This window comes from Pinus tabuliformis, chromosome 2_1 (genome assembly GCF_031772625.1).
Source record: "Pinus tabuliformis cultivar Carrire ecotype Pingquan chromosome 2_1, CPIR1, whole genome shotgun sequence".
Lineage (NCBI taxonomy): Eukaryota > Viridiplantae > Streptophyta > Pinopsida > Pinales > Pinaceae > Pinus > Pinus tabuliformis.
The window spans coordinates 584233866-584254278 of record NC_142299.1 but is presented as its reverse complement, the minus strand read 5'-3'; the positions used below and the strand labels follow the sequence as shown (position 1 = coordinate 584254278).

General features: G+C 38.4%; 2 protein-coding genes across 2 annotated transcripts in view; one reads left to right on the top strand and one right to left on the bottom strand.

Moving 5' to 3' along the window:
* Positions 1–20413, bottom strand: part of LOC149201820 (SIN-like family protein) — a 193872-nt gene that overhangs the window by 108976 nt on the left and 64483 nt on the right. Inside the window, exons 4-6 of the mRNA XM_089403024.1 lie at positions 5784–5849; positions 5244–5426; positions 2881–2964 (exon numbers count right to left, since the gene is read on the bottom strand). Coding sequence (XP_089259150.1) covers positions 2881–2964; positions 5244–5426; positions 5784–5849 — 333 coding nt within the window. The remainder of the gene's footprint in view (positions 1–2880; positions 2965–5243; positions 5427–5783; positions 5850–20413) is intronic.
* On the top strand, positions 10461–14002 carry LOC149201821 (uncharacterized). Its single transcript, XM_089403022.1, has 2 exons — positions 10461–12991; positions 13102–14002. Exons 1-2 carry the CDS (start codon positions 11062–11064, stop codon positions 13695–13697), a joined length of 2526 nt encoding a protein of 841 aa, XP_089259148.1. The 5' UTR covers positions 10461–11061; the 3' UTR covers positions 13698–14002.

Genomic DNA, 20413 nt, shown 5'->3' with positions numbered 1-20413 from the left:
GAGGTTTCAGCCAGAATATCTGCTTCCAAGTAGAGAGGTACTATTGCCGAGATTTTTCTTTGTTGGGTGAGCCAGATTTGGCACCCAATTTGTATTCTAAAACTGCTTAATAAATCAAACCCTCAGATAGTTGCACCGGTTTTCCCACATTGGGTTTTTCCAGGGACATTAGTCCAAAACCAACGGTGTCACTTGTGTGCTTGTTTCTGTTTCCTTCAGTTGATGATCTGTAAGGTGTTGAGCATGTACTTTTGTATTTATTTCCAGTATTTACATGGTAAATAACTTGTTAATTAATAGAACAAGTAGGTAGGAATAAATCAGAAAGTACATGAAGGGTTTCTAACAAATAGGCTTAGAAATTCCAACATTTACTCCAATATACGATATCCACATTCATAGGTATTTAGAAAAATTAATGCCTTTATTTTCTTTGTTTTCAAGATTTAATATAGAGTTTGCAATGTCCATTAGATATACTTCATGCCCTTTTCTAATAGGAGATTAAATATTTACGTAGCTATGATATTTTAACTGCAGTGTTCTTTAAGTTTTCTGTGGAAATGGATTCTGAATTGACGTTGGTTTAAAAAATGCCAAAGTTATTGAACCCATTGTGGGAGTATGGTCTAAACCCTACCATGTGGCAATCATAATAGAAAGAGGCTGAACTGCAACCTACATGGAATGAAAATGGTTGGCAGAATCAAACGCTTGAAATACCACCTTGCCAAAATCCCAAGGATGGAAGTGAGGATTCACTCCGTATCTACCCAAGAAACTGTCCATATTGCAAATAATCCTTTTTTATAAGATTAGGAAGAGAGACCAGAGGGAAAATGCAAGCTTCTCAAGGGCGAGGAAAGTAAATCCTCAGCCCAACTTCCACAATGCCTGACTCCTTGGAGTCCCCAGCTTTCTTTGTGTTGAAGTCAATGCAAAGAGGACACCTTTCTAGTTGGTCTATAGTTAAAACCTAAGTCACCTGGTTCAAGTTCGTGTTCGACTTCGACCACCTTGAAATTCAAAAAAAAAATATCGGATTATAAAATTCGACATAAAGTTTGGCAAATTGTATATAGAATATTTTAAATTATATTTTTATTATATAGTATAACTTTCATATAGTAATAAAAATATTAAATAATTTTAATATTTATTATATATTATATACCTTTATAAATCTAAAAATCCAATCATTAAACTATATAACTTATTTTTATAAATATATCAAGATTTATATATTATTATATATAATTATATCATGATGAATAAATAAGTTATATAAATTTAAACGATGATTATAAAAATCTTTACTTTATATATCTTAGTGCAATTAAGGTTAGCACAATATATCTGAAATTCTCATAATTACTTTTTGATATTCTTTTAACTTATTCCAATATATCATTCAGCAATTATAATTCAGAAATTCAACCATAAAGAACAGTAGAGATCACAATGCACAAAAGAAGACAAGATTTACTTTAGGAAAACCCACAACGGAGAAAAACCCAGCAACCTTTTCAATAGAGAAATTCTCCCTATTCAATGAGAGACACAACTAGACCTATGGTCAAACCTAGTCTTCTCCTCCAAGTCAAGTCACCCAATCTGATTCTGCAATTCGCTCTGTCTGTCTGACCCAGAATTTCAGCCCTCCTGAAATATCCAGTTGCCCCAGAAATTTTGGCCCTGCAACAGTTGTCTTAGTTACCCAAAAATTTTGCCCCCCTGCAACAGTTGCTCCAAAAAAATGGGAACCATAGAGAGAGATAGATCAATCCACACGTGTGAGTTGCAAGAGAGAGAAAAGAGAGATCTCGTCCTTCATATTACTCCTATTTCTTCCTTCTTGTCCTTCACTTACTTGTCGAGAAACTGTCTTGTGTGAGAGAATTGAATGCCCAAATGGAGGTTGAGTTGCCTTTATATAGTACTCTGTCTTGTGTGAATGGATGTCTCTTGGCCAGGGCCAGCTTGACTTTGACAGAAGCCGACTTGTCACTTTCGGAGCCAAAATTTACATTTCAAAAATTCAAATTTTCCTCAAAATAAACTTTCCTTCGACTCGAGCATTTATAAATATGATTTACAATGATAAATACAATTACAACAAGTGACCAAATGTACATTATGAAGACCGACCATAGTTACAAATTCAACAATATATATATATATACAGCCTACGACAAGCCCATATTATAATACTAGGTTTTGGTTAAAGCTAACCTGGTCAAGTTGTTATGTGGGCTCATAATCCCTCTCCCGGAGGACACCATACCTCTTGAATTGAGTATAAATACACTCTCAATAGTCATTTTTATCATCATCTTGTGATCTATCTTGACCATTCCTTTGCCTATGGGGATCATTATTTATTAAATCGATTTTTGCCTAAGGGCACTTACATCTTTGGTATTCTCTATTGTTCATGGCTTGATTCCTCGTGTTTGGTGATTCTCTCTCTAGTGCACTTACGATCAGGTCTAGCACTGTCACGTTGGGGTTGTCATGGCTGTTATTGCAGATTTCCCTCTCTCACATACTTGTACTAGGTTGTTTTTTTCCTCTAAGAAGTGCACTGCTACGGTATCTTTTCTCTCTAAGTGCACTGCCCTAGTGCTGTTATTTTCTCCATTTATTGCATTTTTAGGGTTTTCTCGTGGTTTCATTCAATCTGTTTCCCTCTTAGGGATCTTATTAATTAGCACAATTCCAATATCTAGAAGATATATATCTTTATACCCAGTATGCTAAAAACCTTAATGCCAAATTACAAAGTAGTACAAATTACTTTTATTCAAAGCTGTTTTCAAGAACAACACTATCAAATCAAGCTTTTCTTTTTGCTCATGTAAAATATATAAATTTGCCTACCTCTGCCTCGTCTAACTTCTTCAAGTATGCATGTGACTGTAATCTCATTTGCTCTTGGCGTTCTGTTTCTTTCTTCAGCTCAACCTGCACCATTTATGATATATTCAGCTCATTAATTAGGATCAAGCTAAAGATAATTGAAGAAGGGACCTGTAATACAGTTAATTGCTGACAAAATGATCAGTACAACCCTTAAAAAAAATATATAGAATACAATAGTGTTCAAGGTATCTTGAATCACGCTCCTATCTAAATAAAAATACAAGAAAGGTATCAAGAGTTAGACAAATTCAGCATTTGAACATTCTATATGAAATGTTCTCGAAAAAATTATCAAGGTTCATTCATATAGAAAGATAAATTTGCAAGAAAAAGCTAACAAAATCATCGTTTTTAAATTGTATTAAGAATTGTTTTGCAACCTGTGATCATCAACACAAATTTCACATGCAACAAAAGGATTATACTATTCCCGCTGAGCAATTAGTACACATAATTACCTCCAGTGTTATAAAAGAAACCACAGTGGCTGTAAATCTCTAGCAAAAAGATGCAAGCAACCACACATGTAATATTTTGTCTGTAGTGTTGTTTGTTAAGAAGAATATGTAAAAAGCAAAACAATACATTTATAGATAATAGATATATACCAGCATTCTTCTATAACAGAAAAAATTTAATGCTAAGCATGAACTGTAAAATATGACCATTGACATTAAAACCCAACTGTTGAAGGGATGCTAATGTGAGGCCATCTCATGAAGATCTTCAACAGATCTATTGCCTCACAGGTTAGACACTTACAAAGTTTGATAGGGCTGGAGAGGATAATCCAATAAAGCAGAGAGAGGGATTAGCTGTGATTCAGAAGGGAATCTCCTGACAGCCTTCTGTTTGGACCTAGGGATTGCTTCCAACAGAAAAAGCAGAAGTGTCTGCCCTTATTCAAATTTTGAAGATTTGTAATCTAGACTCATCAACAAGGCTTTGGTTCATGGGTGATTTTGATGGAGAATTAGCAGTCCACCAAGGTTGCATTCTTGCTGTAGTCTGCCCCAACCTAGTGGCATGTCAAAAGACGATGATGTTAGGTACAAATGCCAGCCAAATATGTCAGGATAGATAACCCTCAAACCTGGCACATAAGACAAAGTCCATGCTATGTGGTAAGCTGCTGATCTTAGGGTGTGTTTCTTTAAGTTATCAGTGAATCCCAACTTTCTGGTTCACAGCACAATTTAATGAAGGAAAGGAACAAGAGGTTTGTGTGGAGGATTAACTCACACCAGCATTACAGTTCCTGCATTGATATAGGCAGGACAATTGTTATATGGCAGCTTGCCTTAGGAAAATGCATTGGTTTTATGTTCTCTGTAGACTCTCCTTCTCGCTGATGGTCTATTGAAACTTGAAAGCCATAGCGGACAGGACAATAGGCACAATTTGAAAGGCAAGGGAATCTTGAGACTTTGTGTGGAGCAATGCAGTAGGCATGAACCAATAACCCAATTGAGACAGGAAATCCAAGCACCACCCAACATTCCAAGTGTGTGTTCCTGTTATCAGAGAAATGAAAGAACAAGCAGTAGATATTTTAAATGACATTGCAACAGAGTCTCAACACATATAAGTGGCATTCAATCTGAGGCACTCAGTCAAGACCAAAACCAACTTGTGAAGCTGGCAAAGATTTAGAAAATACAAGCAGAGGCAGTTTTGAAGATAATGAAAAATTGGAGGAAAGGAGCTGTGTTTCATGGAGCATCAAAAGTAGTATGAAAAACCATGGTGGTCAAGTAGACAGGAAATGTGCAAGCTTCAAATACTATTCAGAATGAATAACATTCAATCCATGGGAACTTTATCCTACTGGTAAAAAGGATTCCTAGCATCATGGTGCCAATAACAACAGCAATGTCACAGCTCAGACCTTATGAAATTGCTGCCCATAGCGAGTTCATTGAAATTTCTCAAGTTTTACATGGTCTCTACCTGTGATAGTTATGTTAGTTTAGTAAAAGGCCTTCTTGTAAAACTCAAGACAGATAGCCATTTTGACAATATGCTGCTCTTATAGTTTACAAATCCATGCCTGTCAAAAAGTCTGATCTTGGAAGTCTTCCTATAAGAAAGTATATAATGTACAAACTACAGCAAGCCTAAAAATGCCAGATTTTACTGTAACTGCAGTTAAAGGAAGGAGAAAAATGATATAATTGGTCTGGTTTGCCATCCAGTTGAGTGCTCTATTATTGATTTGCCCAACCTTGCAGGACCCAGCATTGTAAAATTTTGAAATTTATAATACAAATCTTCTCTTTTTCTTGGAAAAGGAGAAATAAAGGAATTACTCTAATACCCACTTGCAAAGGAACCATTTTTGGTTTGGCTTCTGGAGGTTCTTCCTCATTTTCTTCATCTGCATCAGCCATTTCTTCATCATAGCCAGTACCTTTGCGATTCTTTTTAGTACTCTCTTCTCCTTTCTCCACATAACTCATGAGTGGTCGGAGCTGCACAGCTGCATGCACAGGATTCAAGTGTAACTGCAATATAAAAAAGAAGTCACTTAAACATAAGCTTGAAAAAAAATCATTTTGTGAACAAAATTTTAAAAATTACAAATAACATACAGCTAGGATGCACTTCTAAGCCATATGGCCCTTATAGTGTGACCGTAAGAGTCAGGTACTCAAAACATTGGTGCACCAATATGATATCATAACTAGCATTTTGTACAACAACAACTATCTCTACATATTAATCAGTTCAAAAGATACTTCAAAATGCAAAATCCATCAAAAGCACTTCTAAGCTGAAGATCTGTTCAATGCTTCTGAAGAAAAAAACAGTTGACACTTTTAGACCTCAAGCTCATGATGGAAATATAAAAGCATACATACCTTATTTTGACGTAATATCCCAAGAGCATAACCAGCTGAAAGAGGTGTCCTCGATGAAGTTAGTGTCTTTGGCATTTGCACAACAGCAAAGGTAAAATGTATATTGTAAGTAGGGGGTACAATGCATTGTTTCAAACTACAAAACTCATCAAATCTTCAATGTTTCCCGTCCCAATCTAGTGGCAGGTCACAATTTATAATGCAAATTTATATCATATACAAATTCATGCCTTTCAACACTCTTTTTTCATCAACAAGAGAATGTTTGATGCTAATTTAAACTAACTCAATTATTGCATATGTTCCATTTTTTGTTCCCGTAAGGAAGCTGGCCTACAATAATCGTTATGCATGCCTGCTATATAACTAGTTCATCTGATTACTTCAAGCTACACTATGACGAAGTACATTATTCTGCTTTCCACTGTCACAATAATCTCATATCAGCCATACATTCCCTGCTAGCAGCAAGGAATTATTTTCTACATAGATCAAGAGTTTGGTGCAACAAATTAACTATATCGATGTCCTAGGATAACCCAAAGCAGTCAAAAGGACAAATAATGATCACCATTTTATAGTACCACAAGGCAAACCTCCCAAAACATATAAAGAAATTAAATCTATACAAACCTACTCAACCGAAAACTCCCCCCTGCAGAGAACAAAGTAAGTTGGAGAGATGGAAGAACTCAAATGTAGCAGTCCAACCCACACTGTCTAAACTTTATAAGGACTTAATTAGGCGGGCTGCAGGTATGTTTTTCGAAACATAGGAGCCAAGAAGGTTTTCAAGGGTTTGAGCACTGAAGACTGTTGTTTGTGTTTAAAAGCCGAATGGAAAATCATCTTCAGAAGTTAATTGCAACAGCACAGGTGCAGGTTCAAGGACAAGATTGGTGTGCACCCGATGGAAGCTTCTTGAACATAGATCAGCTTTAGTCAAATGCTTCTTGTGGCATTTGACAGTTTTGGCATAGAAGATGCCATTGCCATGGTGGAGAAGAGTTGGCATGGATTGGATCAATGATAAAGATTTGAGTTGATCAAATCAATGTTCCACCGAGTTTCCGAGACGGGGAAACTCGGGAGTGGGGATATGCACAAGGGGGACGTATATAAGCAACCCCAAAATTTAGGGAAATTTCGGGGAAACGGGGGATGTCAAAGTCATACAAATTATAAAATTATTAAAAATTTAATATATAAAAATAAAAAATAAAATCCCAACAATATGTCAATAACTAAATTAGTAAATAGTAAATCTTAATAATTATGAAATGTACATCTAAATATGATCAACATTTTCTATTAGACTTATGAATCAGAATTATCTTTTGACATTTATGCAATCATCAATGTAAATCTAAAAATAAATTACTAAATTGAATCTACCATTTGACATTATCAATGTTCCATCTAAATTCATCATTTGACAATGGGCATTAATATTATGCAAGGTACATCTTAATTAAATTCATCATTTGACAATTGAAATTACGCAATGCACATTGAAAAGTAGATTCAGCATACGACAATGACATTACGCTGAAGTCTAAACTAGCCATAGAATATTAAACTAAAAGTAAACATAGAGAGCAGTGAAATACTAGTAAATTTCTCAAAAAGTACTAAATAATAGATATTAAGAGAGCCAAGGACTCAGTCATCAGTATCTAGAGTCAAATGTTCAAAACTAGAACAATGAAAAGCATCTAAAAGAAATGAACATGATGATCAAATAACTAATGAGCATCGTGGAGTGTGTTGATGCTCCAGTGACTGGTCCTATGCATCCATTTGCTGCATGAAGCCATAATTAAGTTTGTAATATTTTTAATTTGTTATGTTTTTAATTGTTATTAGTGAAAAAATTTGGACCTGCATCCCTCTTGCATCCCCTCGTCCCCCCCACAAGAGAGACACGTTTTGCACCAAAAAAGCATCCCCCCGAAATTTCCTAGAGTTTCACAAAAAGAGGGGACATGGGGGAACATTTCCCCAGGGGTTTCCCCATCTCGGGAGCGTGGCGGAGCGAGGAAGCGCGTCCCCCACCCTGGGGGGCGCATCCCCATGGAACACTGGATCAAATTTAATCCATGACCTGGTCAACTTTAATCAAAAAATAGTTTGGCGCCAATCAAATTTTATAGAAACTGAGTGGAGGACGTAGCCTACTTTGATCTTTGATAAAATATAATATTATACATACATATATATATATATATATATATATATATAAATAAATATATATATATATGCATGCAATCTCCTCGTCCATTTGACGCTAATGACCTTATGAATGGTCAGGTGTATTGTGAGCTAGAATGTTGTAAACTTATGATCCAGGGATTGCTATGTTACCAGAGCCATTAAGCTCAGAGGTTGGATCTGTGGATCCACATATCAGATACGGATCCATCGAGATCCACCCAGGATGTTTCTGAAAATGTAAAACCTATTTACGGGACCAACACTGCATTCAACTGCTTACGCTTACAGCTTTCAGCAAAAGACAATATTTTCGCACTGCATGTCAGTCCATTTGGGAACATCCATGATTGAAGCTTCCCTTCAAGCTCAATCAATCTATTTCAACACTCACTTCATTCTGTAGAAATATTCTGATGGTACTTAAGTGGCCATGCCAATCAAAATAAGTTGGCTCTGGATATACATATTCAATTTCAATAAATAATGTTAGCCGCAGGGGAAACTGAAATGCATGGTAAGCACTCCCAGGTTTGCAGGATGCAACAGTGATGCAAGTGGGACTTGCGACACCTAAGGTTCATGTCCTGGTCAGTGCAAGTTCAAATCTTCTAACTTTCTTATCATATAAGTTATTTATTCAGTTAGCAAGTAATATAAGTTTTTTTTGTGGTTCACGGACCCCAGAGATCAGAGATCACTACAGCCACAGAATATTTGTACCAGGTAGATCAAGAGATCAGAGATCACTACAGCCACAGAATATTTGTACCAAGTAGATCAACCCAAAGAGATCAATTCCTGCCAGCTCAACCACAGACCCTGACCCCAAGGATGTCAAGAGTATTGAACCCTTGACCTCTCAATAGCAAAGGAGCAATTTATATAAGTACTATATTAACTTGCAGTATTAATATAGTTATGTACTATTATTATTATTATTATTATTATAGTTATATAGTTTTGTTATTAATATAGTTATTATATATTATTAAATTAATAATGGAGTTACATAAGTTATATATTATACAGGATAACTACTACTACTACTTCTTATTATTATTATAATGAAATCATATAAGTTATGTATTATATATATATATATATATATATATGTATGTATTAATAACTATGACAACTTAGATTGTGTATATAAGTTATATATTATTAAATATCAGTATTATAAATTTTACATATATCTATGTTATATATTTACAAAATTGCATATTTATATATATATATATATATATATATATATATATATATATATATATATAGATATATATATTTTATGTCAAAAAATTAGTAAAAATTATAGAAATATATTTATATTGTTAGTTTTTGTCATATCCAGATCCTGGCTTTTCAGAAAACTGGTGGATCCATATCCAGATCCAAATCCTGGTAACTTAGAGGGGTTGTAATCATTTGTGAGCCGTTGGAGCTGCAAGAATTCTTGTCTGGGCCAGAGAGTTGTATAGAGTCAAAATAAGCAATTAGTGGAAACTGTATTCTATTTCTATACTTTGCAGTCTTATAGTTAACCAAGCTGGGCTCCTGCAATCTCCGGTGTACCAATCCTTTGAGTCTGTTTGACAAATTTCTTAAGTTTATTGTTTTTTTATATAGTTTTTTTTGCAGCTTGCTTAAGTGCTTGATTGTTAAACTCACAAAGTATTAATCTATTATTGTGGGTGGAAGTCATCATACTCTTAAGCACAGTTCTGTGTGATTGATATCGTATGGAAAAGACTAGTGCAGATTCTGTTGCAGTGCCAATCTGCAAAAGAGGTGCATTGTTTTAGAGTAGATCTATAGTACAAAATTCCTGGAGTGGTATCAGAGAGTTGGGTGTGATTGACAGGGCGATAACAGCATTGTTGTTCCTTTGCCTTGGAAAATGTGCTGTGCACTATTCCAACACACAGATTTCTCAAACGGCATCAAAAGCTGGTGCAGTTGAGACTGAAGGTTTTTGTGGGAAAGCTTTTCAATCTGCTGAATATATAGCAACTGGTATTAAAGTAGCACAGTGAATATTGTCTGGGATCAATCCTCAAAAACTGAGATTGGAAGTTGGTTGCTGCCACATAAGGGATCTGCTGAGCAAGAGAGAGCTATGGCATCCTCTTCCAACTTTTCTCTTTCTAAAGTGAAGCTTGATGGGAAGAACTATTCAATGTGGAAATTCAGAATATAAAATGTTTTGCCAAAGCAGAAGTAACTGAAACTTGAAGGCAATGAGATGACACTAACTGATACAAGAGAAATGGAGAAGTTCAAGGCCCAAGATGAACATGCACAATACATCTTGAACTAGTCAGAAGATGATCATATTAATCCTCGGATTCAGAGGACAGAGAGCGTAAATAAAATATAAATGACATCAAAATAGTCAAGATCATAGTATTCAAAACCGTTCCGGTCTGACCGGTTACCGGCCTAACCGGCCGGTTAGGAGGCTCACCGGTCAGAACCGGTGAAAAAACCCGGTCAGCACCCCTATTTGCCCAGATTTTTGACCTAACCGGTCAAAACCGGCCGGTTTAGGTCCTAACCGGCCGGTTTTTTGCTAACCGGCCGGTTCCGTCCTAAACCGGCCGGTTTAGGGACAGGCCGCCGGTAAAGGTAAAAAGCGGCGGGTTTATGGCAGCTGAGGGCGGTTTAGGGTTTTTGGGGGTGAGGGAAAGGGATTTTCCCTCCAAAAAGACCCTCACAATTGCTATAAGACACCCCTCTCACCCTCATTTGTCTCACACAACTGATTTGGAGTGTTTGTGAGTGTTTGTGAGTTTGTTTGTGAGCTTGGAGAGTGTGGAGTTTTTGCTGAAGTAGTCATCTTGGAGTTGGAGTTGGAGCTATTTTGGAGATAGTGTGTAGCTGTCAGTGGAGTTGCCATCATCAAGAGGAGGCTAAGGGAGCTACTTTGCATTTCCAGGTAAGGATTTGCACTTGATAATTCCTCATTTGGGTCTGCTGTCCATGAATTAATTTTTTTGTGCTATAAACTTCTCATTTCAATGATCTATCATCTATGCTATGCTAAGCCTATGAACTCTCTAGCTCTATGCTATCAAATTTTTTAGCTTGCATGTGCATTTTTTTTCCTACATTTATCATTGGTTTTCCATGTTCCTTAGCTGCAATTTTTTTTTTAAATGGCAGATTTCTTTGCAAATTGTTATTATTTCAAGCAAACATGGCTCCAAAAGGAAAGGACAGTGCATGGGTTCATTGTGATGTAATTGATGGAAAAATGATATGCAAATTATGCCATAAATCTATTGGAGGTGGGGGTATTCTTAGGTTGAAACAACACTTGGCTGGGGTAAGAGGCCAAGTAAAGCCATGTGATGCACCAAAAGAACTGTTAGGTCCTATTAGGGCAGAATACATTGCCAAGCTTGAAAAATTTTATGAGGATAAGGCTAGGGAGAAGGCCATCCAAGATGAAATTGCAAGGAAGAGGGAATTATTAGAAGCCATGAAAGAGAGTGGGTATGATGATTATGAGATTCAAGACTCCACTTCTATCCCTTCCACCAATGACCCCTTTCACTATGTTCATCCTTCTGTTGGAGTTGGCCAACCATCAAGAGGACCAAAGAGACAAAACATCCAAAGTTATTTCTCATCTTCTGCCACCATTGCTTCTTCTAAATCTAATCCCACAGCCACTTCCTCCCAGCCAAGTTCTCAACCCACTTTGGATCAGCATTGGAAAAAACAATGCAAAGAAACTTCTCACCAATACATTGCTAGATGGTGGTATGATTCAGATATCCCATTTAATGCTTCTCGCTCACCTTATTACCAAGCTATGTGGGACTCTGTTATAGCTGCAGGAAAGGGCTTCAAAGGCCCTAGTATGCATGACTTGAGGGGAGCTCTTTTGCAAAAAGAGATATCTTCCATTGATGAGTATTTGACTGAGTTTAGAGAGTCATGGGTCAAAACAGGTTGTTCCATTATGTCAGATGGATGGACCGATGGAAAGAACCGCACTATCATTAATTTCCTTGTTTCTTGCCCTCAAGGAACCATGTTTTTTAAATCAGTTGATGCATCTGATAGGGTAAAGGATGCAAGCCTTCTATTTGAGCTTTTGGATAACATTATTCAGGAAGTTGGGGAGCAGCATGTTGTGCAGGTCATCACTGATAATGCCTCAAACTATGTTCTTGCTGGAAAGATGCTTGAGGCCAAATATAAGACCATATTTTGGACTCCATGTGCTGCACATTGCATAGACCTCATGCTTGAGGATATAGGCAAGGTGGAGTGGGTAAAAAACACTGTAGAGCATGCCAAGTGCATTACAAAATACATTTACAACCACTCATGGGTATTGAGCCTAATGAGGAAACACACTGGAGGCAAAGAGCTTGTTAGGCCTGCAATTACGAGATTTGCAACTCACTTCCTCACGTTGCAATGTCTCAATGGTCAACATAGAAACTTGCAGAAAATGTTTTCCTCTGATGAATGGTCTGAATCTCGGTGGGCTCGTAGACCAGATGGAAAAGACACCAAAAAGAAAGTGTTAGACACTTATTTTTGGAAAAGGTCTGTAGAGCTTGTGAAAATTACCGAGCCCCTTGTTAAGGTGCTAAGGTTGGTGGATGGGGAAAGATTGGCCATGGGCTACATTTATGAAGCTATGGATCAGGCAAAGGAGCAGATACGGGCAGCTTACAATGACAGGTTAGCTAAATATGGCCGTATATGGGAGATCATTGATAACAGATGGAACAATCAACTCCATCGTCCTATACATGCAGCCGGGTATTTTTTGAACCCAAGGTATCACTATAAAAATCGGCTAGGAGATCAGCATGATGGGGAGGTCAGAGCTGGATTGATTGATTGCTTGGAGCGCATGGTCCCTAACCATGTAGACCAGTTGGATATACATAGACAGCTTACTATTTTCAATCAAGCAAGTGGTACTTTTGGCAAAAACTTGGCAAAGATGGCAAGAGATGTGGACCAACCAGGTAAGCAATTCCAATTTCCATTTTGTTTTTCATTTCAAGCTAAAATTGTTTACGTTCTTTACAATTCAAATTATAAACTAAGTTACTAATTATTGTCTTTTTCTTTGCAGCACATTGGTGGGAGTCATTTGGTGGCCAGTGTCCTCAATTGCAAAGGTTTGCAATTAGAGTCCTCAGTCAAACTTGCAGTGCTTCAGGTTGTGAGCGCAATTGGTCTGTTTTTGAGCGCATACACACGAAGAAGAGAAACCGTTTGGAACAAAAACGGTTAAATGATCTTGTTTTTGTGCAATACAACCTTCGACTGAGGAGGAACCAAATGATGAGCAAATCACCTGATCTAGATCCCATTGTGTTGGACGATATTGATCCAACATCAGAATGGGTGGAGGAGACTGAAGATCCTGTGTTTGAGGCTGATTTTGATATCGACATGGCTTTAGCGGAGGATGAGGCAGATTATGTGGCGGCATCAGAACCAGGATCAGTAGCGGCATCAAGGAAAGGCAAGGAACCAATGGAAGGCACTAGTCGTGCAGGTCGACAAACTCGTGCTTCCACTAGGTCCACTTCTATTGTCATTGGTGGCATTGATACTGATGTTGCAGATGAGGCAGAGGCATCCTCAGACTCTGAACCAGATGATGTCTATGTAGCTCCTGATGATGATCATGTGTCTAGTAGTGGTGATGATCTTGATGATTGATCATGTGTACACTGTAGACTTGTAGTAGGCCAATGGCCTCATAGCTTGCAGCATGGTTTTTGGACTCTATAGGCCATTTAGAGCCTCATTTCCTATGTATTTTGCTATTTTGTCGATGATATGTATTGCACTCGGTGCCATTTTGATATATTCACCTTTGCATGGTATATAAATGAGCAAACTTTGCATATTTTGTCTCTATTGGCTTGGAATCATGGTTTTACATCTTAAAAATAGTTTTTTTTCATTAAAAATTAATTATTTAATGTATTTTTTAAAAACCGGTTCGTTTAGACCAAACCAGTCCCGGTTAGACCGGTTCCGGTCGGTAAACCGGTTAGCTAGGTGGACCGGTTCGGTCACCGGTTCCGGTTTTAAAAACATTGGTCAAGATTACTTGCACAATTAGTCGTAAGTACTAAACATGAAGGACAATGAGTATCACGGACTATATGACATGCAATCAGAATGTGAGTGACCAACTAGTAGATGATGATACAATGGAAATGAAGGACCTAGTAGCATCGACCATGAATGGGTTGACACAGAGGTCTCAGCCTTTTTCTGACAAGCTGAATGTCCATACAAAGTTATTGGCATGACACTTGATGAAATTGGCAAGACATTATAAAAAGGAATAGCGCAGAGAAAGGTTTGCACAGTGTCAGACCTAGCAAACCTTCACTGTGAAATTGGAGAAGAAAAGTAGACATTAGAAGAATAAAATTATGCAGCCAAAATATAGTGTGCAGAAAAGCTAGAAGAGTGCCAAGGATATCACTTTGAAAGTACCAATGCAAAGCATGATAATGTCCTTCACGTAATGCATGAGGTTGACGAGGTTTGGTGTTGAAATTTCTAAGTATTACCCGTTAGAAATTTTATCTATATTCTCTGGTTTATTTCTTCTACTTGTTAATTATTTAAACATATAAATACTGAAATAAACACAATACAGTCTCAACCATCTACAGATCAATAGTTCAAAGAAATAGCAAACACACAAATGACACCGTTATTTTTGGACAACTCGTCCCCGGAAAAACCCAACATGAGAAAACGGGTGCAGCAATTCTGAGGGTTATCTTATTATGTAGTCTATCTGAGTACAACTTGGTGCCAAACCGGCTCACCCGACAGAGAAAATAATCCGGCAGTAATACCTCTCTATTCAGAAGCAGATATTCAAAAAAACTACCTCACAAAACCCTCTCCAGCACAACTGAAGCACTGCATCAGCCCTCCTGGCCTCTGCATCAACCTGAAAACCCCCTGCGTCAGCGCTCTGAGGCTCTACACAGCCTCTCTGTCTCTCTACGTCACTCCAGCAGCCTCTGCGTGGATGACGCAGGCCTTCCTAGCCTCTGTGTGGATGACGCAGGCCTTCCTAGCCTCTGCGTTGTCTCCGCTAGCCTCTGGTGGCTCCCTCTGGCTTCTGCCACTGCCTCTTTGCCTCTATGTCGGTCTTTCAACACTATCTCTATCTCTTTGTCTCGTACTCACTGCCCCTCGCTGCAAACTAATCACTGATTCGATTTCTCTTAGCAAACCCCGCTCTAGAAAATTGAATGATTGATCACTCTGGTGTGTTCTCCAACTGACCCTCAAGCCTCTTCTTATAGTTTTCCTGTTGGTCCTTCAACGGTCAAGATTACATCTCTAATCAACGGCTAAGATTAGATTTGGTTTGATCCATGTCATTTAGAACCTTTAACCCAGTTTTATATTAATACCCATTAATATTTTATTTATCCTAAGTTTAGACTTAGGAACTCCATTAAAATATTAATTATTTTAATATCTCCTTAACTGGGTAGAATTTGCCCAAACCATATCTAGGTCTTGGAGATCTCATGTGCTTTAGTCTCTCCACCAATTTTCATGGTTAGAGCACATCCGATGCTACCCCAAATCAACACTCCCTTTTAGCGAGGATTGTGCTCTAGTAATACTCCACACTAAGCATTACCCTGATTATACAGCACCAGTACCTATGTTGATGCTAGGCCTCCCCACCCAACATCCTCTGCACTATCGCATCCTGTACTGCTGCCTATGGCCCTGCCACTACCACTGCCGCATCCGTGCGGCAGCTCCCTCTGCATCTGTGTTGTTGTTGGTCCTTTCTCCCAACACCCTTGGTAGATCAGTGCCTTAATCCTTGGGAGAATGGAGTCTATGTTGTTTATGTGTAAGATTTCTTGGTTTCCAATCAAAAAGGCCTCAAAATTACTTCACATACCCTCTAGGTCAAGTGAAAGCAATCTTGCAGCTTTTATACTTTAAATGCACAAGAGGAATGGCTTATCAAGGTCAAATTTTACCCCTAGGAGATTTTTTTCACACCACATGGCCCATACATGGAGAGAACGTTATAATAGAGACAATTCCACAATATTAAGCAATGATTGCATGCAGCAATTAGCTCTAAAACAGCGAAAATCCCAATCCAACATATATGACAAAAAGTAACAAGAATAACATCAAAATTTCGTACTTACATGCAATAGAGTATATCCAGCCATTCACAAATGACAATAGAGAAGCTCCAAGAGAAGATAGACCAACAACCATACATCAAAATTCATCCATAAAAGCTCCAATTCATCCTCCAAAAAAAATGTGAAATTCTCTAAAGAAGAGAGAGATCCAATCCAAAGTGATGATGAGAAATGATCTTACCTCACTTGTATTTATACACATCTTAGGAGTTCGAATTAGCCTCCTTGGCTTACATAAGCCCAAAAATCAAATAATGTGCCAATAATACAACCCTTTGGTGACAAGCCCACCAAACTAGCTTATGAATGAAAAATTAAGCCTCTCAAGAGGTCAAATAATAATCTATGCATGTCGTAGGGCCCTCTAAGAGGCCTAATGAGGTCCATGGGTGTCACAATGAAGAATAGGACCCTTAAAAGCAATGGACAAGTGGTTTTCCCCTTGTAATAACTTGTGGTGCTCCAAATGACACCTAGGGGCACACAAGTGTCCTCAGGGTCTCCAAACAAATCAAAGATCCTTGTAGGTTGCCCGCAAGGGCTAGGTTGATAATGTAGGTGATGCCACATCATCATACAAGTCCTAGATCATCTGCTAAGTGTATGTTGTAGATCTGGGGCCAGTGGGGCATGATGGATCAGGGGCATCCTCCTCATCCAATAAGTGAACCACAAGCAATCTCTGAATGGTTGTGGGGATCCATGAAGTGCAATCTGTTGTTGTGGAGGCACATGGAGGCCCATGGCTCTCAACGCTCACCCTATATGTGCCAATGTAGCCCTCTAAAGGATTAGGTCCCCATATAGGGAGACCAAACCCAAATGGAAACCATTTGTAATCTTCTATAAGATCCAATGCGTCCCTTAGCTTTCCAATACAATAAGTCATTAGAGAAATTAAGTTAATGAGCTTACCATGGGTGGGTACTTCATAATGGCCTGTCCTTCCATAATGGGCTTCGGGATGTGCCAATGTCTCCTAAACTCCTAATGGGGTTAACCAATAATCCTATTAGATGGTTTCTACTTCTAAAAGGGATGATATAGTCAAGGTACAGCCTTCAAAAGGTGGTGGCATGTGACAAACAGGTGAATGAAATAAGGGGTGAGAAAGGGCAGCCCTGCATCACATGTTGGGGCACAAGGGTAGCTAATAAGAGGGAAGCCCACACTTGGGTTTGTAATGTGTAAGAGGGAGCAATCGTGGTACATGAGGTGCCCCAGCCTTGATTCCAACCTTCTTTATATGCCTCTTTCCTTTTATGATTTTATTTGATTAACTGCTCGAAGCTCAAAGGGGTAAGAGCATGATGTATAAGATATAGCAGTGAATATCCCATTTTTTGAGGTGGGGCGGTTCATCGCCCACCAGGGGTTGGGACAACCATGGGTTCCTATATGATGAATAAAGCTCATAGAACATGTAGGAACCAGGGTGATGGCCATGATGGTGGGATAGAGCTCATGCATTGGCTTTTGCCCACATGCTAAATGATTTTGTCCCAACCATCTTTTGCATTTTGTGGTACTTTTCCCATTGAATGTGGCCATATATGCTTTTAAGTTCCTTTTCAGCTGCATCAACCTTCGGGCTTCATTCCATGCCATGACCCAAGGTGTGGGCAAGGAGAAGGGGTGATCTGGATCTTGGACAATAGGCCCCTAAGATCTAAAACTTTTAAGTTCCTTTTCAACTGCATCAACCTTTGGGCTTCATTCCATGCCATGACCCAAGGTGTGGGCAAGGGGAAGTGGTGATCTGGATCTTGGAGGGTAGGCCCCTAAGATCTAAAACTTTTAAGTTCCTTTTCAACTGCATCAACCTTCGGGCTTCATTCCATGCCATGACCCAAGGTGTGGGCAAGGGGAAGGGGTGATCTGAATCTTGGAGGGTAGGCCCCATCTAAAAAATTGAAATGGATCTTGGGGGGCAGGCCCCCAAGATCTGAAAATTTGAAATGCCAGAAAAAGATAGGAGAACAGACATTAAACAAAACCACCAAGAAGTTTTTAATTAAAATAGAGAATAACTATAAAAGTTATTTTGTGGTGGACAATATGTCCTTTTACAAAATGCGACTTGTTACTTATAGTGTTTTTTTCGTTATAATACCATAGGTAAATTCCATGGGTGGGTAGATACCATGGGTGATTGAATACCATGGGTGGATCTCACTTACAATACCATGGGTGAATGAATACCATGGGTTGATGTCACTTACAATACCATGGGTAAATTCCATGGGTGGATAAATACCTTGGGTGGTTGAATAACATGGGTGGATGCCACTTACAATACCATAGGTATATTCCATGAGTTGATAAATACCATGGGTCAGTGAATACCATGGGTGGATGCCAATTTCTATTCGGACCATTCCTCCCTCCTTAAGAAGCAATGGTTCCCATTGCGTGAAGTTCCATCCTAAGAAGCCTTTGTTGAATATGAAGAGCCACTGAAGAGAAGGGTTTTGTGTGGTTAACCCATAACCGTGATAAACGAAAATCCGAGAATAGAGATACCTTGTAATGCTTGTAACCAACTGTGATACTGACAGTGTGTGGCCTAGCAAATGGACTTCGATAAAGTGTGGGTTTTTGGATGACCCATAACCATGACAAACGAAAATCCGATGATAGAAATACTCTGTAATGCTTGTGACCAACTGTGATACTAACAATGTGCGGCCTAGCAAATGAACTTCGATGACAAGGATTTTGTGTGGTTAAACCATAACCCTGATGCTGACTGTTGATGAAGAAGAAGGTGCCTACATAGCCTGGGGTGGGAAGGCACGTCCCCAAAGAACCCAAGCCGGATGCTGCTATGCTAAAACTGATGAATGTGAAGCAAGTGCCTACTAAAGGGGGGTGGGAGGGCACTCGTTCCAAATGTTGCTCCAAATATAAAAGCTAATTTAAAATGGGCATAGCTCGGTCAATATAACTCGGAATCTTTATTATAACCTACTTTTGGAAATAGAATGGCCATTCTGCATCTTTCCATGTGATTGAAATCCCTATCTGGAAACTCAGATTCGCGCTGCAACTATCCCGCCGTCACATAAGTTCTAAAAAAATAGTTGGTTTTAAATCAACCATATCTCCCTCATCCGAACTTCGATTCAACCAAATTTCTTTTTAAATAGGCTAATTTTTCAAGATGAGTTTAGATCTGCAATCATTTTCTCTGAAATTCTGCACAAAACAGCAAAAATGATCAGAGAGTCATCATCCATGAAATGTCGTCAAAAAAATTTCTGCAACACGGTTGATTTTAAATCAGCGATATCTCCCTCATTCGATCTCCGATTCGACCGAATTTTTTTTGAATTTGGATATTTTATCGCAAGGAATCCAAATTCGTTATTTGTTTTTGTAAATTTCCCACCAAAAGTTTCATATATGATCTGCAAATTCCTATATATATATATATATATATAGATATAGATATATATTTCTTCCCGCTTTGCCCAAGAAAGTGCTCTGTGGAGGTCGTAGCATGTGTGAATTTGTTGAAGATTGTTGCAAAACTTTGAAACTGAAATATGCGTCAAACCCTCATTCCCATGGAGTCGTAGCTTGAATCTGATACCACTGATCTGGATCTTGGAGGGAAGCCCCCAACATTTAAAAAATTGAAATGGATCTTGGGGCAGGACGCCCCCAAGATCTGAAAATTTGAAATGTCAGAAGAAAATAGGAGAACACACATTAAACAAAACCACCAAGAATTTTTTATTAAAATAGAGAATAATTGTAAAAGCTACATTGTGATGGACAATATGTCCTTTTACAAAATGCGACTTGTTACTTGTAGTCGTTTTTTAGTTATAATACCATAAGTAAATTCCATGGGTGGGTAGATACCATGGATGATTGAATATCATGGGTGGATCTCACTTACAATACCATAGGTAAATACCATGGGTGGATTCACTTACAATACCATGGGTAAATTCCATGGGTGGATAAATACCTTGGATGCATGAATAACATGGGTGGATGTCACTTACAATACCATGGGTATATTCCATGAGTGGATAAATACCATGGGTTCATGAATACCATGGGTGGATGTCAAATTCCATTTGGATCAAGGGGCGAGTTGACCTTATGTGGAACCAATGGAGGAATGTGGACCCAGGTGGGAGAAATGATGGATGGGGTGATAATGAATGGAAAGAGGGTAATATGAGCAGATAAGGGAGCAGG